The sequence below is a fragment of the Salmo salar genome, chromosome ssa05 (assembly GCF_905237065.1).
Source record: "Salmo salar chromosome ssa05, Ssal_v3.1, whole genome shotgun sequence".
In the NCBI taxonomy this organism is placed as follows: domain Eukaryota; kingdom Metazoa; phylum Chordata; class Actinopteri; order Salmoniformes; family Salmonidae; genus Salmo; species Salmo salar.
The window spans coordinates 17,340,789-17,358,137 of NC_059446.1; the positions used below are offsets into that span (position 1 = coordinate 17,340,789).

General features: G+C 44.7%; 1 protein-coding gene across 6 annotated transcripts in view; it reads right to left on the reverse strand.

Annotated features, from left to right (window-relative positions):
• LOC106604348 (glutamate receptor 1) overlaps positions 1–17,349 on the reverse strand; it is a 160,668-nt gene that overhangs the window by 123,654 nt on the left and 19,665 nt on the right. For all 6 annotated transcript variants that reach the window (XR_006769832.1, XM_045717945.1, XM_045717947.1 and 3 more), the window contains exon 3: positions 2,448–2,687. Coding sequence is in view for 5 of the 6 variants with exons in the window: in XM_045717945.1 (XP_045573901.1) it covers positions 2,448–2,687 (240 nt within the window). In the remaining variant the exon portion in view is untranslated. The remainder of the gene's footprint in view (positions 1–2,447; positions 2,688–17,349) is intronic.

Consider the following 17,349-nt stretch of genomic DNA (forward strand, 5'->3'; position numbering starts at 1 on the left):
CGTCATACCCTGTGACCCAGCGATCCTACCAAACCTCCAGCAACTCCCCCGTCTATTAGCCTGGATAGTCAACTCAATATCACTCTGTTTCACTACCGTGTCACTTGGTCTCCTTGACAACCTTGACAAACCCGCCCGTGGTAGTGTTATATGGTAATGTCGTGGTCCTCTGTAGCTCAGTTGGTAGAGCATGGCGCTTGCAATTCCAGGATAGACGGTTTGATTCCCGCGACCACCCATACATGAAAGAATGTATGACTGTAAGTGTCTGCTACCGTGCATTAGGAAAGTATTTAGACCCCTTGATATTTTGTTACGTTACAGCCTTATTCTAAAATAGATTAAAATGTTTTTTCCCTCATCAATCTACATACAAAACCCCATAATGACAAAGTAAAAACCGTTTTTTAGACATTTGAGCAAATATACACTCTACCGTTCAAAAGTTTGGGTTCATTTAGAAATGTCCTTGTTTTTGAAGGAGAAGCAGATTTTGTCAATTAAAATAACATCAAATGATCAGAAATACAGTGTAGACATTGTTAATGTTGTAAATGACTATTGTAGCTGGAAACGGCAGATTTTTTATGGAATATCTACCTAGGCGTACAGAGGCCCATTATCAGCAACCATCACTCCTGTGTTCCAATGGCACTTTGTGTTAGCTAATCCAAATGTATCACTTTAAAAGGCTAATTGATCATTAGAAAACTCTTTTGCAATTATGTTAGCACAGCTGAAAACTGTTGTCCTGATAAAAGAAGCAATAAAACTGGCCTTCTTTAGACTAGGCGAGTTTCTGAAGCATCAGCATTTGTGGGTTCGATTACAGGCTCAAAATGGCCAGAAACAAATAACTTTCTTCTGAAACTCGTTAGTCTATTCTTGATCTGAGAAATGAAGGCTATTCCATTCGAGAAATTGCCTCAGTACTTTGTTGAAGCAACTTTGGCAGAGATTACTGCCTCAAGTCTTCTTGGGTATGACGCTACAAGCCTGGCACACCTGTATTTGGGCAGTTTCTCCCATTCTTCTCTGCAGATCCTCTCCAGCTCTGTCAGGTTGGATGGGTAGCGACGCTGCACAGCTATTTTCAGGTTTCTCCAGAGACGTTCGATCGGGCTCAAGTCCGGGCTCTGGCTGGGCCACTCAAGGTCAATCAGAGACTTGTCCCGAAGCCACTCCTATGTTGGCTTGGCTGTGTGCTTAGGGTCGTTGTCCTGTTGGAAAACAAACCTTTGTCCCAGTCTGAGGTCCTGAGCACTCTGGAGCAGGTTTACATCAAGGATCTCTCTATACTTTTCTGTACTTTTTGCCATTCATCTCAATCCTGACTAGTCTCCCAGTTATTACCACTGAAAAACATCCCCACAGGATGATGCTGCCACCACCATGCTTCACCGTAGGGATGGTGCCAGGTTTCCTCCAGATGTGATGCTTCACATTCAGGCCAAGGAGTTCAATCTTGGTTTCATCAGACCAGAGAATCTTGTTTCTCATGGTCTGAGAGTCCTTTAGGTGCCTTTTGGCAAACTCCAAGTGGCTGTCATTTGCATTTTACTGAGCAGTGGCTTCCGTCTGGCCATTCTACCATATAGGCCTGATTGGTGGCGTGCTACAGAGATGGTTGTCCTTCTGGAAGGTTCTCCCATCTACACAGAGGAACTGTGGAGCTCTGTCAGCGTGACCATCGAGTTCTTGGTCACCTCCCTGACCAAGGCCCTTCTCCCCCGATTGCCCAGTTTGCCTAGAATGATGGAGGCCACTGTGTTGACCATGTTCTGTTATAATATCCACCCTGCACAGCCAGAAGAGGACTGGCCACCCCTCATAGCCTGGTTCCTCTCTAGGTTTCTTCCTAGGTTTTTGGCCTTTCTAGGGAGTTTTTCCTAGGGAGTTTTTCCTAGCCACCGTGCTTCTTTCACATGCATTGCTTGCTGTTTGGGGTTTTAGGCTGGGTTTCTGTACAGCACTTTGAGATATCAGCTGATGTACGAAGGGCTATATAATTACATTTGATTTGATTTGAGCTGTGCCTAGACACGATCCTGTCTCGGAGCTCTACGGAGAATTCCTTCGACCTCATGGCTTGGATGGAAAACTTATATAAATAATGTATTTCCGTGTTTTAGAATAAGGCTATATCGTAACAAAATGTGTAAAAAGCCAAGGGGTCTGAATACTTACCGAACGCACTGTAAATGGAACATGTTCCGTGTTGTCTTATATTTGTGCATCATTGTGAAGTTGATATTGTTTTTTCACACTATAGGGCCGACCAGAAGCGTACTGAACAGGCAATGATATTTTCTTTTACATTGTCTTTTTGAGGCATGGTCCCAGCAATTATGTTGAAAGAATAACCAGGCCAACCCAGTACAGCTATTCATTCACATGCAGACACTATTCAGAGAATACATCATTTGACCTTTGAGCCCTTTACTCACCAGAATCTGAGCTGTACATGTAGACGAACTTGGTCCATCCGTAGTGGTCTATGACCCCCACCAGAGTGTCCTGTAGCTCAGGTCTCAGCTGGATCACAAACTGGTTGGCCGTCTCGATGGGGAAGGAAGGCGTGACGAAACACACGTGCAGCGCCCCGCAGAACGACATCAGCATATTGACCGTCTTCCTGTCGTAGAGGCCAATGATAGCATAGACACCTTTAGAGAACTGGGAACAGACTGGGGGGAGGAGAGTGGGAAGACGGAGCGAGAGAGAGAGGAAGGGGAGAGGGAGGGGGAGGAGAGTGGGAAGACAAAGAGAGAGAGAGGAAGGGGGAGAGGGAGGGGGAGGGGGAGGAGAGTGGGAAGATGGAGCGAGAGAGAGAGGGAGGGAGAGTGGGAAGACGAAGAAGGAAGAGGAGGGGAAGACGAAGAGAGAGAGAGGAAGGGGGAGAGGGAGGAGGAGGGGGAGGAGAGTGGGAAGATGGAGAGAGAGAGGAAGGGGAGAGGGGAGAGGGAGGAAAGGAGAGAGGGAGAGAGAAGAAGAGGGGCGGGGGGAGAGGAAGAAGGGCGGGGGAGAGGAAGAGGGGGAGGGGGAGAAAAGAGATGACATTGTTAGACTTTCTGGCATTTAGGTTCACATTCGGAAGACCTGTCGATTGAAAACATAATGTTACATTGCAAGATAAATTCTGCACAGATTAGGGAAACTGTACATTTTAAGTACCGTTTATATGTAGCATGATGGGCTTTCTGTTTACTGTGAGAAGTGGAAATTGGAGGGATAGACAGATGTGGAAAAGAAAGGTGAAGAATGGACATGAGAGGTTAATCAATGGGTTCCACTCTGGGTTCCACTGACATTTCACTGACAGCAGTACTAATGATTCCTATGCCACTTACTTTTCTCTCTTTTCTGTCTCTCTCTCGCTCTTTCTGTCTCGCTCTCTCTCTCTCTCTCTCTCTCTCTCTCTCTCTCTCTCTCTCTCTCTCTCTCTCTCTCTCTCTCTCTCTCTCTCTCTCTCTCTCTCTCTCTCTCTCTCTCTCTCTCTCTCTCTCTCTCTCTCTCTCTCTCTCTCTCTCACCTGCTGCCTTGTTCTCTCTCTCTCTCTCCCTCTCATTCCCTGGTCTGCCACTGCCTCCCATTGAGCCAAAATGGCCTCCGTCTGTTTTGATCCTGTTACCTTCATTTTCGCTCTTACTATCTTTTCACTGCACTACAACACATATCTCTTCCTCTCTTTTCACTGCACTACAACACATATCTCTTCTTCCCTTTTCACTGCACCACAACACATCTCTCTTCCTCTCTTTTCACTGCACTACAACACATATCTCTTATTCCCTTTTCACTGCACCACAACACATCTCTCTTCCTCTCTTTTCACTGCACCACAACACATCTCTATCTCTGCTCTCTGCTCTGGCAGTGTGCTGCTCTCTTTTCCCTCTCAGGTCTGGTCTGCTCTGGCCTTTGCTGGTCTGGGGCTGGGTTATTTTCTGCTACGTCTTGTCTGTGGGTGGGCCAGGCCTCATGTTTCTCTGTATTCACCCAACAGATTGAGTCTCCAGCATGTTCAGCCTGTTCAAAGCCCAGGGCCAGATTACAGTGAGGGGAGGGGCAGAGGGGATGAAGGGGAGGGGCCGGGGGAAGGGAGGGGAGGGGCCGAGGGGAGGGGCAGAGGGAGGGAGGGAGGAGAGGGGAGAGACAGACAAATACGGCCGCTGCCCAATAGGCCTGCCCCACCGCAGAAAAAACAGCATTCTCCAGGCCACGTGTGTGTGTGTGTTTGTGTGTGTGTGTGTGTCTGTCTTCCAAATGTATGGTGACTCACCCTACGTAGAGCGCTCCCTGAAATAGACTAGCCTACTTGCACCTCGCCACTCAGAAATTGTACAATTGTAACAGACGACTCCCATGGTCACCCTCTGAAAAAGTACACCAGTACACGTGATACTCTGCTATTAATTCCCACTCTCTTGTAAATGTCATTTTGTAAGGCAAGATTACTGCACCCTCACCTCAACTGAAAGCCAATGGAAACCTTGATTTCACCATTTAACCATTCACACTCCTCAGCTCTTCTGGCATGATGACCTGATACCCTGGTATGATAAGTAATCCATATTCATATGATCAGTGATCTTCTGCCTGAGTCTGCTGCTCCAGTTATAGGCCTTAGAGACAGCAGGACCAGTACAGTACCACACCCTTAGAGACAGCAGGACCAGGACTAATACAGTACCAAACCCTTAGAAACAGCAGGACCAGTACAGTACCAAACCCTTAGAGACAGCAGGACCAGTACAGTACCAAACCCTTAGAGACAGCAGGACCAGTACAGTACCAAACCCTTAGAGACAGCAGGACCAGTACAGTACCAAACCCTTAGAGACAGCAGGACCAATACAGTACCAAACCCTTAGAGACAGCAGGACCAGTACAGTACCAAACCCTTAGAGACAGCAGGACCAGACTATACAGTACCAAACCCTTAGAGACAGCAGGACCAGTACAGTACCAAACCCTTAGAGACAGCAGGACCAGGATATTACAGTACCAAACCCTTAGAGACAGCAGGACCAGTACAGTACCACACCCTTAGAGACAGCAGGACCAGGCTATACAGTACCAAACCCTTAGAGACAGCAGGACCAGTACAGTACCAAACCCTTAGAGACAGCAGGACCAGTACAGTACCAAACCCTTAGAGACAGCAGGACCAGTACAGTACCAAACCCTTAGAGACAGCAGCACCAGGACTAGTACCAAACCCTTAGAGACAGCAGGACCAGTACAGTACCAAACCCTTAGAGACAGCAGGACCAGTACAGTACCAAACCCTTAGAGACAGCAGGACCAGTACAGTACCAAACCCTTAGAGACAGCAGGACCAGTACAGTACCAAACCCTTAGAGACAGCAGGACCAGTACAGTACCAAACCCTTAGAGACAGCAGGACCAGTACAGTACCAAACCCTTAGAGACAGCAGGACCAGTACAGTACCAAACCCTTAGAAACAGCAGGACCAGTACAGTACCAAACCCTTAGAGACAGCAGGACCAGTACAGTACCAAACCCTTAGAGACAGCAGGACCAGGTATACAGTACCAAACCCTTAGAAACAGCAGGACCAGGACTATACAGTACCAAACCCTTAGAGACAGCAGGACCAGTACAGTACCAAACCCTTAGAGACAGCAGGACCAGTACAGTACCAAACCCTTAGAGACAGCAGGACCAGTACAGTACCAAACCCTTAGAGACAGCAGGACCAGTACAGTACCAAACCCTTAGAGACAGCAGGACCAGGACTATTACTGTACCAAACCCTTAGAGACAGCAGGACCAGTACAGTACCAAACCCTTAGAGACAGCAGGACCAGTACAGTACCAAACCCTTAGAGACAGCAGGACCAGGACTATTACTGTACCAAACCCTTAGAGACAGCAGGACCAGTACAGTACCAAACCCTTAGAGACAGCAGGACCAGTACAGTACCAAACCCTTAGAGACAGCAGGACCAGTACAGTACCAAACCCTTAGAGACAGCAGGACCAGTACAGTACCAAACCCTTAGAGACAGCAGGACCAGTACAGTACCAAACCCTTAGAGACAGCAGGACCAGTACAGTACCAAACCCTTAGAGACAGCAGCACCAGGACTATTACTGTACCAAACCCTTAGAAACAGCAGGACCAATACAGTACCAAACCCTTAGAGACAGCAGGACCAATACAGTACCAAACCCTTAGAGACAGCAGGACCAGTACAGTACCACACCCTTAGAGACAGCACTGTACTTAGATACAGATTGTGTAATGCAGTTTGTGGATCCTTTAGAATTGCAACCCTACAGTATGCAACAGGAAGTACTTGCTGATTGGTTCATTTTAGTCCTGAGCCTGGTACCAGCCAATGCCATGCTCCTGATGAGGGAGGACTTTTAGTGATCTTGACAGAACAGCAGTCAACTTCATGCTGATTCTGTCTTTGTACAGTACCAAACCCTTAGAGACAGCAGGACCAGTACAGTACCACACCCTTAGAGACAGCAGCACCAGGACTAGTACCGTACCACACCCTTCTCCTCCCTCATTAACCAGTGTTCCTCTGACAGGGAGAACACTGCTAAGTGTCAGAGCAGGCCCTGGCTGTGTGTATGTCCTGTTAGTGTAACTCTGGGTGGAGCATGACAGGAAGGGTCAGAGACTCAGAGACCCACAGAGTTACTAAAGACCCTTAACATCTGTCTACTCTGTCTGGCACACGCTCCTCTCCTCTCCTTGTTTTTTCCCCTCTCCTTTCTTCTCCTCTCCTCCACCCCTTGATCATCCACTCCCCTCCTCTCGTTTCATCTCCTCTTCTCCACCTCTCAATCATCATCCTCTCCTCTCCTCTCCTCTCCTCTCCTCTCCTCTCCTCTCCTCTCCTCTCCTCTCCTCTCCTCTCCTCTCCTCTCCTCTGCCCTCCTCTCCTCTCCTCTCCTCTCCTCTCCTCTCCTCTCCTCTCCTCTCCTCTCCTCTGCCCTCCTCTCCTCTCCTCTGCCCTCCTCTCCTCTCCTCTCCTCTCCTCTGCCCTCCTCTCCTCTCCTCTCCTCTGCCCTCCTCTCCTCTGCCCTCCTCTCCTCTCCTTTTGTTCCACCTCTCAGTCCCTCCTGAGGATATTTCTACACCCCATGAGGTCTTTCATCTTCTGTTTGGTAAAGCATGCTGATAGAGGATAATCTGTCTCATTGGAGCTGATTACCATAGAATCCTACAGTACGGAATACAGAGCGGTGGGAACTACTGTTTATACCATAGAATCTTACAGTACGGAATACAGAGCGGTGGGAACTACTGTTTATACCATAGAATCCTACAGTACGGAATTCAGAGCGGTGGGAACTACTGTTTATACCATAGAATCTTACAGTACGGAATACAGAGCGGTGGGAACTACTGTTTATACCATAGAATCCTACAGTACGGAATTCAGAGCGGTGGGAACTACTGTTTATACAATAGAACCCAAAGATCAGTGAAAATACTGTATTATACCATAGAACCAGAGAAACAGTGAGAAAATTGTATTATACCATAAAACCAGAAGATAAGTGGAACATAAAAGCACAGTTCTCCCCTCCAGCAGTGAACAGTGGAGTATTATACCATAGCAGGTTAAAGAGAACTTAAAGAGAACAGTGGAGTATTATACTATAGTAGGTTAAAGAGAACAGTGGAGTATTATACCATAGTAGGTTAAAGAGAACAGTGGAGTATTATACCATAGTAGGTTAAAGAGAACAGTGGAGTATTATACCATAGTAGGTTAAAGAGAACAGTGGAGTATTATACCATAGTAGGTTAAAGAGAACAGTGGAGTATTATACCATAGTAGGTTAAAGAGAACAGTGGAGTATTATACCATAGTAGGTTAAAGAGAACAGTGGAGTATTATACCATAGTAGGTTAAAGAGAACAGTGGAGTATTATACCATAGTAGGTTAAAGAGAACAGTGGAGTATTATACCATAGTAGGTTAAAGAGAACAGTGGAGTATTATACCATAGTAGGTTAAAGAGAACAGTGGACTATTATACCATAGTAGGTTAAAGAGAACAGTGGAGTATTATACCATAGTAGGTTAAAGAGAACAGTGGAGTATTATACCATAGTAGGTTAAAGAGAACAGTGGAGTATTATACCATAGTAGGTTAAAGAGAACAGTGGAGTATTATACCACAGAGTAAAGAGAACAGTGTAGTATTATACCACAGAGTAAAGAGAAGAGTGGAGTATTATACCATAGTAGAGTACAGAGAACAGTGGAGTATTATACCACAGTAGGTTAAAGAGAACAGTGGAGTATTATACCACAGTAGGTTAAAGAGAAGAGTGGAGTATTATACCATAGTAGGGTAAAGAGAACAGTGGAGTATTATACCATAGTAGGTTAAAGAGAACAGTGGACTATTATACCATAGTAGGTTAAAGAGAACAGTGGAGTATTATACCATAGTAGAGTACAGAGAACAGTGGAGTATTATACCACAGAGTAAAGAGAACAGTGGAGTATTATACCATAGTAGGTTAAAGAGAAGAGTGGAGTATTATACCATAGTAGAGTACAGAGAACAGTGGAGTATTATACCATAGAGTAAAGAGAACAGTGGACTATTATACCATAGTAGAGTACAGAGAACAGTGGAGTATTATACCACAGCGTAAAGACAACAGTGGAGTATTATACCACAGAGTAAAGAGAACAGTGGAGTATTATAACATAGAGTAAAGAGAACAGTGGAGTATTATACCATAGAGTAAAGGGAACAGTGGAGTGTTATACCACAGAGTAAAGAGAATAGTGGAGTACATTATTATCATTATTATTAAATATTATTAGTATTATTATTATAATAATAATAATAATTATTATTATTATTATTACAGAGTTCTAGACTCCCTTTCGCTCAGCTGTTCTCCCATATCACCTCTCTGAGTCTACTCCCCATACCATTGTTTGGTACTCTATATGCTCAGTACAGACCTATTTCCTGACCACATGGTGTCACGAGAGGTTCCAACAAACACAATCAGTAGCGTAACCGTACTACCGTGTCTGTGCTGTGGTCTTCATACCCATATACACAAATACAGCTTAGTCATGCCTGAAAACACGTACTAACGGAACACAAAAACATTCACACACACTCCCCCCACTCCAGGGACTTGCGTGCCATTACTCTCCACACGTACTGAAAGCACAGACCGCTCTGGGAATTCCACTGCAACAGGAGCGTTGGTCCAGTGGGAGCGACGGTGCTGATCGGGAGTTCTAGGTTCTAGGCCAGCCTTACATAATGGATCATTTCTAATAAGTCTCCCCGTTAGGGAAGATACATGTTAACAGATGTCAGCATCCCAAATAACACCCTTTTCCCTTGATGGTAAACTACTATTGTCCAGAGCCCTATGGAGGCCCTATGGTTTCTGGTCAAAAGTAGTGCAGTAAATAGGGAATAGGGTGCCATTTGGTAAAGATGTATACAGATGACTAGAGAATAGGATATGGAAATAATGGTGTTCTGTTGTGTATCTGTCCTGTCACGAGTCACGCTCTCTCAATGCAGGCTGGATAGTGTGGTAGCATTAATGATCTATGTTAATGGTATATAACCAATATTTTATCTCATCTGTCATAGGCACTGTGTGTTTTTGTGTGAGTGTGTATGTGTGTGTGTGTGTGTGTGTGTGTGTGTGTGTGTGTGTGTGTGTGTGTGTGTGTGTGTGTGTGTGTGTGTGTGTGTGTGTGTGTGTGTGTGTGTGTGTGTGTGTGTGTGAGTGTGTGTGTGTGTGTGTGTGTGTGTGTTTGGTCTATAATATCCATGGTCTGTATCTCTGTGTTTCTGTGGCTGGTATCCTTTATAATATCCATGGTCTGTATCTCTGTGTTTCTGTGGCTGGTATCCTTTATAATATCCATGGTCTGTATCTCTGTGTTTCTGTGGCTGGTATCATTTATAATATCCATGGTCTGTATCTCTGTGTTTCTGTGGCTTGTAGCAAACCACATCCAGATCAATACAGTGTCGTGTCTTTGGCATCATTAAAACGGAAGACATGTTTATCAAATAACTCTCTGTAATTATTATTACGCGATTAAACTGATTAATCGTGTAACTGTAATTAACTAGGAGGTCGGGGCACCAAGGAAACTATTCAGATTACAAAGTTATAATTTTCCTAATATAACTTTCAGATATCATAATATCTGATCTCTGAGTCTTCTGATTTAATGACGTATTCTTTACCTCGTCAGTCTCATTCCAAACGTCGTAAATTGTTGGTTATCTGCACGAACCCAGTCTTCACTACATCAATTGAGTCATCCATACATCAATTGTCTTAAAATCATTGATTTACTAACTAAATAATTCACAGAAATGCATAACATACAGATATGGTTACAAGGAAATGGTGGGAGAATGTGCCCTAGTGGGCTAAACCGGCATGGCGGCTTGTTAGACAAAAGGGGAGTGTGGGTCAGCTGAGAAGGCACTACAGAGTTGATAAACATTAACAATTGAAATGCTAAGCCTTTGCACATGAACGCTCACTCATTCGGGAACAATTGCAATCAATATATATATTTACGCTCAGTGTGTCGTCGGGATCTTTGTTGAAAAGTTCTGTTCTGTTGGAGAGTTTTGTCCTCGCGTTCTTTCTCTCTCTCGGTTAGAATGGATATTTCAAAGTGACATTCATTAATGTCGTTATAGGACGGATGTTTCGTCGGTCTTTGCGTTCAATGATACCGAATTCCTAGCTGCAGACTAGTAATTAATATCAAAGACTTGTTATTATTCTGTCGGTATCAATAGTCTAAGAGTTTAACCACGTGGTATGGTTAAGGTTCAGAACGAGGAATGCATGGTCAAACCTTGGCCCTCTCTCCTCGAGGTAAGCTGATTGAAACCCTGGGTGGGGGTTATATTCGTAATGACAGAAAAAGGCTGTCTCATGACGCCAGGTCATGGGGGCGTGGGGGCGTGCCGATGGGGGTGTGCCGATGACTTGGTAAAACTTTAAACAGAAAATACAATTCTCTCACATTAACATCTTACAAGCATCACAACATATTCCAAATAGCTTTATCCTTATTCATTAATTTTATACAACCATTAGATGTAAGTCTCACAACTGAGGCTATGATATAAACAGAGCCATGGTAATGTAGCCGTATTGTCTCTCATGAGTTTCACAAAATTGTGCCAAACGGACCAGTTCGTAGCTGGATTCTTCACCGATCTTTTATACCTTCTCCAGAACATAAATGTCGTTCGGTTCTCCAGTCCTGTGAGGTGGAAGAATTCCTAGGTTCTTTCTATGAAACCCACTCTCTCTGTATACTGTGGCCATGAGGCGGGACATTTTCTTAGGTATTTACGACCACTCTCACAGGGCCTGAGTAGGGGGAGGTAGGGGGATGGTACATAGAAAACCCAAAGAGGGCAATGTCATGACAACAGTATAATCATGAGGTGCTACATTGAACAGCTAAAACCCAGCGGAAACCCTTTCAGCCGGAGTCTATCCACAGTGTTTACTCACGTCCCCCAGCCCCCACACACCCTTAGTACGACAAACAATCAACCTTGCTGTATGTGTGTAAAACAGCCAATGTCACCTCTGAACCACAGGACCAATGCTATTTTACAGAAGCCAAAGGCACGCAATGGGGCTGTTTCTCCCTTGTATAATCCTTGAAAGAGGGAACACACACACACACACGCACACACGCACGCACACACACGCACACACACACACACACACACACACACACACACAGAGAGAGAGAAAAGGCATATGCTTTAAAGTATATTCATCATAGCTGCATTAATGCATGAAGAACTATGTTAATTTATGTCTGATACATGAATAGCCTAGATGAGCACTGATTTAACTTGCTAAATGAGCATGTCCAAAGCAGTGTCACATAATGAGGCTAGATATTGTTTTACATATGATTCATTATGGTAGTTGTGTTTCATGTCTAGACTCATTTATCTGTGTATAGGCTAGCTGCAGTGTGTGTGTGTGTGTGTGTGTGTGTGTGTGTGTGTGTGTGTGTGTGTGTGTGTGTGTGTGTGTGTGTGTGTGTGTGTGTGTGTGTGTGTGTGTGTGTGTGTGTGTGTGTGTGTGTGTGTGTGTGTGTGTCAGCTAGCTGCAGTGATCCAATGACAACATGGGCAGAGGGTCTTTACAGTCGCATCTCAACACCAGTAGGGTTAAAGGTCACATAATAAGCTTTACAGAGGGATATATACATGTTTGTCTCTGTACAAATGACCTGTCCCTAGCGCACGCACACACACACACACACACACACACACACACACACACGCACACACACACACACACACACACACACACACACTTCCCCCTTTGTCACAACTGTCAGATAATGTGTCTAACACAGAGTAGAGCATTCTGTAGTTCCCCTGATTCTGTTGTTGTTCTGATAGCTAATCCTCTGTGATTAGATCCCTCACACCAGTCGTCAATAATATTTGTATTTGTATTTATTATGGATCCCCATTAGCTGCTGCCACGGCAGTGGGTACTCTTCCTGGGATCTGGCCAAATTAAGGCAGTTATACAATTTTAAAAACATTCCAATACATTCATTACAGAATTCACAACACACTAAGTGTGTACCCTCAGGCCCATAAATCCATGTGTACGTGTGTATGTTATCATGTGTGTGTATGCCTATGTCTGTGTTACTTCACAGTCCCCGCTGTTCCATAAGGTGTATTTTTACCTGCTTTTTAAATCTGATTTTACTGCTTGCATCAGTTACCTGATGTGGAATAGAGTTCCATGTAGTCATGGCTCTATGTAGTACTGTGCGCCTCCCATAGTCTGTTCTGGACTTGGGGACTGTGAAGAGACCTCTTGTGTGTCATGTCTTGTGGGGTAAGCATGGGTGTCCAAGCTGTGTGCTAGTATTTCAAAAGACAGCACGGTACCTTCAGCTTGTCAACACCTCTTAAAAAACAAGTAATGAGGAAGTCAATCTCTCTTCCACTTTGAGCCATGAGAGATTGACATGCATGTCATTAATGTTTGCTCTCCGTGTACTTTTAAGGGCCCAGCCGTGCTGCCCTGTTCTGAGCCAAATGCAATTTTCCCAAGTCCCTCTTTGTGGCACCTAACCACACGACTGAACAGTAGTCCAGGTGCGACAAAACCAGGGCCTGTATGACCTGCATGGTTGATAGTGTTATTAAGAAGTCAGAGCAGCACTTTACTATGGACAGACTTCTCCCCATCCTAGCTAATGTTGTATCAATATGTTTTGACCATGACAGTTTACAATCCAGGGTTACTCCAAGCAGTTTAGTCACTTCAACTTGCTCAATTTCCACATTAGTCAATATCGAGATTCAGTTGAGGTTTAGGGTTTAGTGAATGACTTGTCCCAAATACAATGCTTTTCGTTTTGGAAATATTTAGGACTAACTTATTCCTTGCTACCCATTCCGAAATGAACTACAGCTCTTTGTTAAGTGTTACAGTCATTTCAGCCGCTGTAGTAGCTGACGTGTATAGTGTGGAGGCATTTGCATACATAGACACACTGGCTTTACTCAAAGCCAGTGGCATGTCGTTAGTAAAGATTGAAAAAAGCAAGGGGCCTAAACAGCTGCCCTGGGGAATTCCTGCTTCTACCTGGATTATGTTTGGGAGGCTTCCATTAAAGAACACCCTCTGTGTTCTGTTAGACAAGTAACTCTTTGTCCACAACATAGAAGGGGGTGTAAAGCCATAACACATACATTTTTCCAGCAGCAGACTATGATCGATAATGTAAAAAGCTTCACTGAAGTCTAACAAGACAGTCCCCACAATAATTTTATCATCAATTTCTCAGCCAATCATCAGTCATTTGTGTAAGTGCCGTGCTTGTTGAGTGTCCTTCCCAATATGCATGCTGAATGTCTGTTGTTAATTTGCTTTTTTCTGTGAAATAGCATTGTATTTGGACAAACAATTTTTTCCAGAAGTTTAATAAGGGTTGGTAACAGGCTGATTGGTAGGCTATTTGAGCCAGTCAAGGGGGGTTTACTGGGAAGTGGAATGACTTCATAATATAATATAAATACTGTTACACATACACACGCATGAAAGCAAGCATGCACCCACACACCCTGTGCCTGCTTTTGAATAATCCCTCAGGTGGTTGGTGGTAGAGGCAGGAGGACCTCTCTATCTCCCTTCCTCCTCCTCCTAATTCTTTCTCTCACTCTCTGACTCACTCTGTGACTCACACACTGCTCTCTATCTGTCCGTCTCAGTCTCAGCCTGTTAGCACAAGGAGCAGGAAGCTGAGCTGTAGTGCTGTGTGTGTGTGTGTGTGTGTGTGTGTGTGTGTGTGTGTGTGTGTGTGTGTGTGTGTGTGTGTGTGTGTGTGTGTGTGTGTGTGTGTGTGTGTGTGTGTGTGTGTGTGTGTCTGTGTCTGTGTGTGTGTGTGTGTGTGTGTGTGTGTGTGTGTGTGTGTGTGTGTGTGTGTGTGTGTGTGTCTGTGTGTGTGTGTGTGTGTCTGTGTGTGTGTATTCTAAATCAAAAAACCCATGTCGCGGTAATTAACAAAACATCCAAACATCATCAGCCACAGTTTACCCATAGGAGCAGTATCCAAAGGAGCTGTAACTAAAGGAGCTGTAACTAAAGGAGCTGTAACTAAAGGAGCTGTATCTAAAGGAGCTGTATCCAAAGGAGCTGTATCTAAAGGAGCCGTATCTAAAGGAGCCGTAACTAAAGGAGCTGTAACTAAAGGAGCTGTAACTAAAGGAGCTGTAACTAAAGGAGCTGTAACTAAAGGAGCTGTAACTAAAGGAGCTGTATCTAAAGGAGCTGTAACTAAAGGAGCTGTATCTAAAGGAGCTGTATCTAAAGGAGCTGTAACTAAAGGAGCTGTATCTAAAGGAGCTGTAACTAAAGGAGCTGTAACTAAAGGAGCTGTAACTAAAGGAGCTGTAACTAAAGGAGCTGTAACTAAAGGAGCTGTAACTAAAGGTGCTGTTTCTAAAGGAGCTGTAACTAAAGGAGCTGTAACTAAATGAGCTGTATCTAAAGAGCTGTATCTAAAGGAGCTGTATCTAAAGGAGCTGTAACTAAAGGAGCTGTATCTAAAGGAGCCGTATCTAAAGGAGCTGTAACTAAAGGAGCTGTAACTAAAGGAGCTGTAACTAAAGGAGCTGTATCTAAAGGAGCTGTATCTAAAGGAACTGTAACTAAAGGAGCTGTTTCTAAAGGAGCTGTATCTAAAGGAACTGTAACTAAAGGAGCTGTAACTAAAGGAGCTGTTTGTAAAGGAGCTGTATCTAAAGGAGCTGTATCTAAAGGAACTGTATCTAAAGGAGCTGTATCTAAAGGAGCTGAAACTAAAGGAGCTGTATCTAAAGGAGCTGTATCTAAAGGAGCTGTATCTAAAGGAGCTGTATCTAAAGGAGCTGTAACTAAAGGAGCTGTATCTAAAGGAGCTGTATCTAAAGGAGCTGTATCTAAAGGAGCTGTAACTAAAGGAGCTGTATCTAAAGGAACTGTATCTAAAGGAGCTGTATCTAAAGGAACTGAAACTAAAGGAGCTGTATCTAAAGGAGCTGTATCTAAAGGAGCTGTATCTAAAGGAGCTGTATCTAAAGGAACTGAAACTAAAGGAGCTGTATCCAAAGGAGCTGTATCTAAAGGAGCTGTATCTAAAGGAGCTGTATCTAAAGGAGCTGTATCTAAAGGAGCTGTATCTAAAGGAGCTGTAACTAAAGGAGCTGTATCCAAAGGAGCTGTAACTAAAGGAGCTGTAACTAAAGGAGCTGTATCTAAAGGAGCTGTATCTAAAGGAGCTGTAACTAAAGGAGCTGTATCTAAAGGAGCTGTAACTAAAGGAGCTGTAACTAAAGGAGCTGTATCTAAAGGAGCTGTAACTAAAGGAGCTGTAACTAAAGGAGCTGTAACTAAAGGAGCTGTATCCAAAGGAGCTGTAACTAAAGGAGCTGTAACTAAAGGAGCTGTATCTAAAGGAGCTGTAACTAAAGGACCTGTATCTAAAGAGCTGTATCTAAAGGAGCTGATACACAACACAGAGGAGAGGAGGAGAGTCTTTTGCAGAAACATAGCATTATATGAAACTGGTCCAAGAAATGTGACAAGACGGCTGTATTGAAGCTCTTGTTTTTCTGTATGGGGGCGGTACTACTTGGCTTTGCCTCGCTGCCTGCCAGCCTCTCTGTCCTCCTTCCCTGCCTGCCTGACTCTCTGTTCTCCTTCCCTGCCTGCCTGACTCTCTGTTCTCCTTCCCTCCATCCCTGCCTGCCTGGACCACTCTGTCCTCCTTCCCTGCCTGCCTGCCCGCCTCTCTGTCCTCCTACCCTGCCTACCTGCCTGACTCTCTGCCTGGGTGCCCAGGCCCCCCACGCACCCATGTACCCCTTGGAGAGAATCTCTCCGGAGAGACTCGCTCAGCCTCACTGTTCCCTGGTAAACACTGCATAAAGCTTTTAGAGCAAGGACACTCGAGGAAGATTTACCACTGAGCGGCTTTAAAAGAGCAATATAACACTGCTTTACCTCTACTGCTCCCTCTGTGAGTTGGAGAGAGATGTGGGTGGGGGGAGAGAGGGAGAGAGAAATAGAAAGAAAAAGGAGGCAGAGAGAAATGACAGACACAGATGCAGAGACAGAGACAGAAAGTCGGATACACAGGAGAACACATAGCGATATATCCAGATACAACAAACAGGTTTCAGATCAGGGCATCTGGGAACAGGATAAGACACAGAGATATAGCCAGCGACTCCAAACAGGTTTCAGATCAGGGCATCTGGGACCAGAACAGAAGAGAGATCACAGCTGCTGACCAACTAACGGCCCTCAGATTAATGTCAAGGAGCTAAAGGACCACCATGGGATTACGTTCTAGGCCTGCACAGTACTGGTAGAAGCAGTCACTCTGGAGTGAGACACAGAGACACAGAGAGACAGAGGCATTAGCCTGCAATAGAGAGAGGGGGTAGAGAGAGGTAGAGAGAGAGAGAGAGGGGGGTAGAAAGAGGTAGAGAGATAGAGGGAGGGGTAGAGAGAGAGAGAGTGAGAGAGGGAGAGAAAGAGAGAGAGACTGTTGGGAACAAAGGAAGCCGATGTCAGCCTAGCTGTAGAATGTCATGGACTTCACAGCTCTCTCTCTCTCTCTCTCTCTCTCTCTCTCTCTCTCTCTCTCTCTCTCCCCCCTCTCTCTCTCTCTCCCCTTCTGCCAACTGCTCTGGTCCAGTCTTTTTTTTCTCCTCCTTTGTTCTATCTCTCTAGCCCTCTAGCACGTATTCTCTTTTTCTCTCTCATTCTATCATCCTGT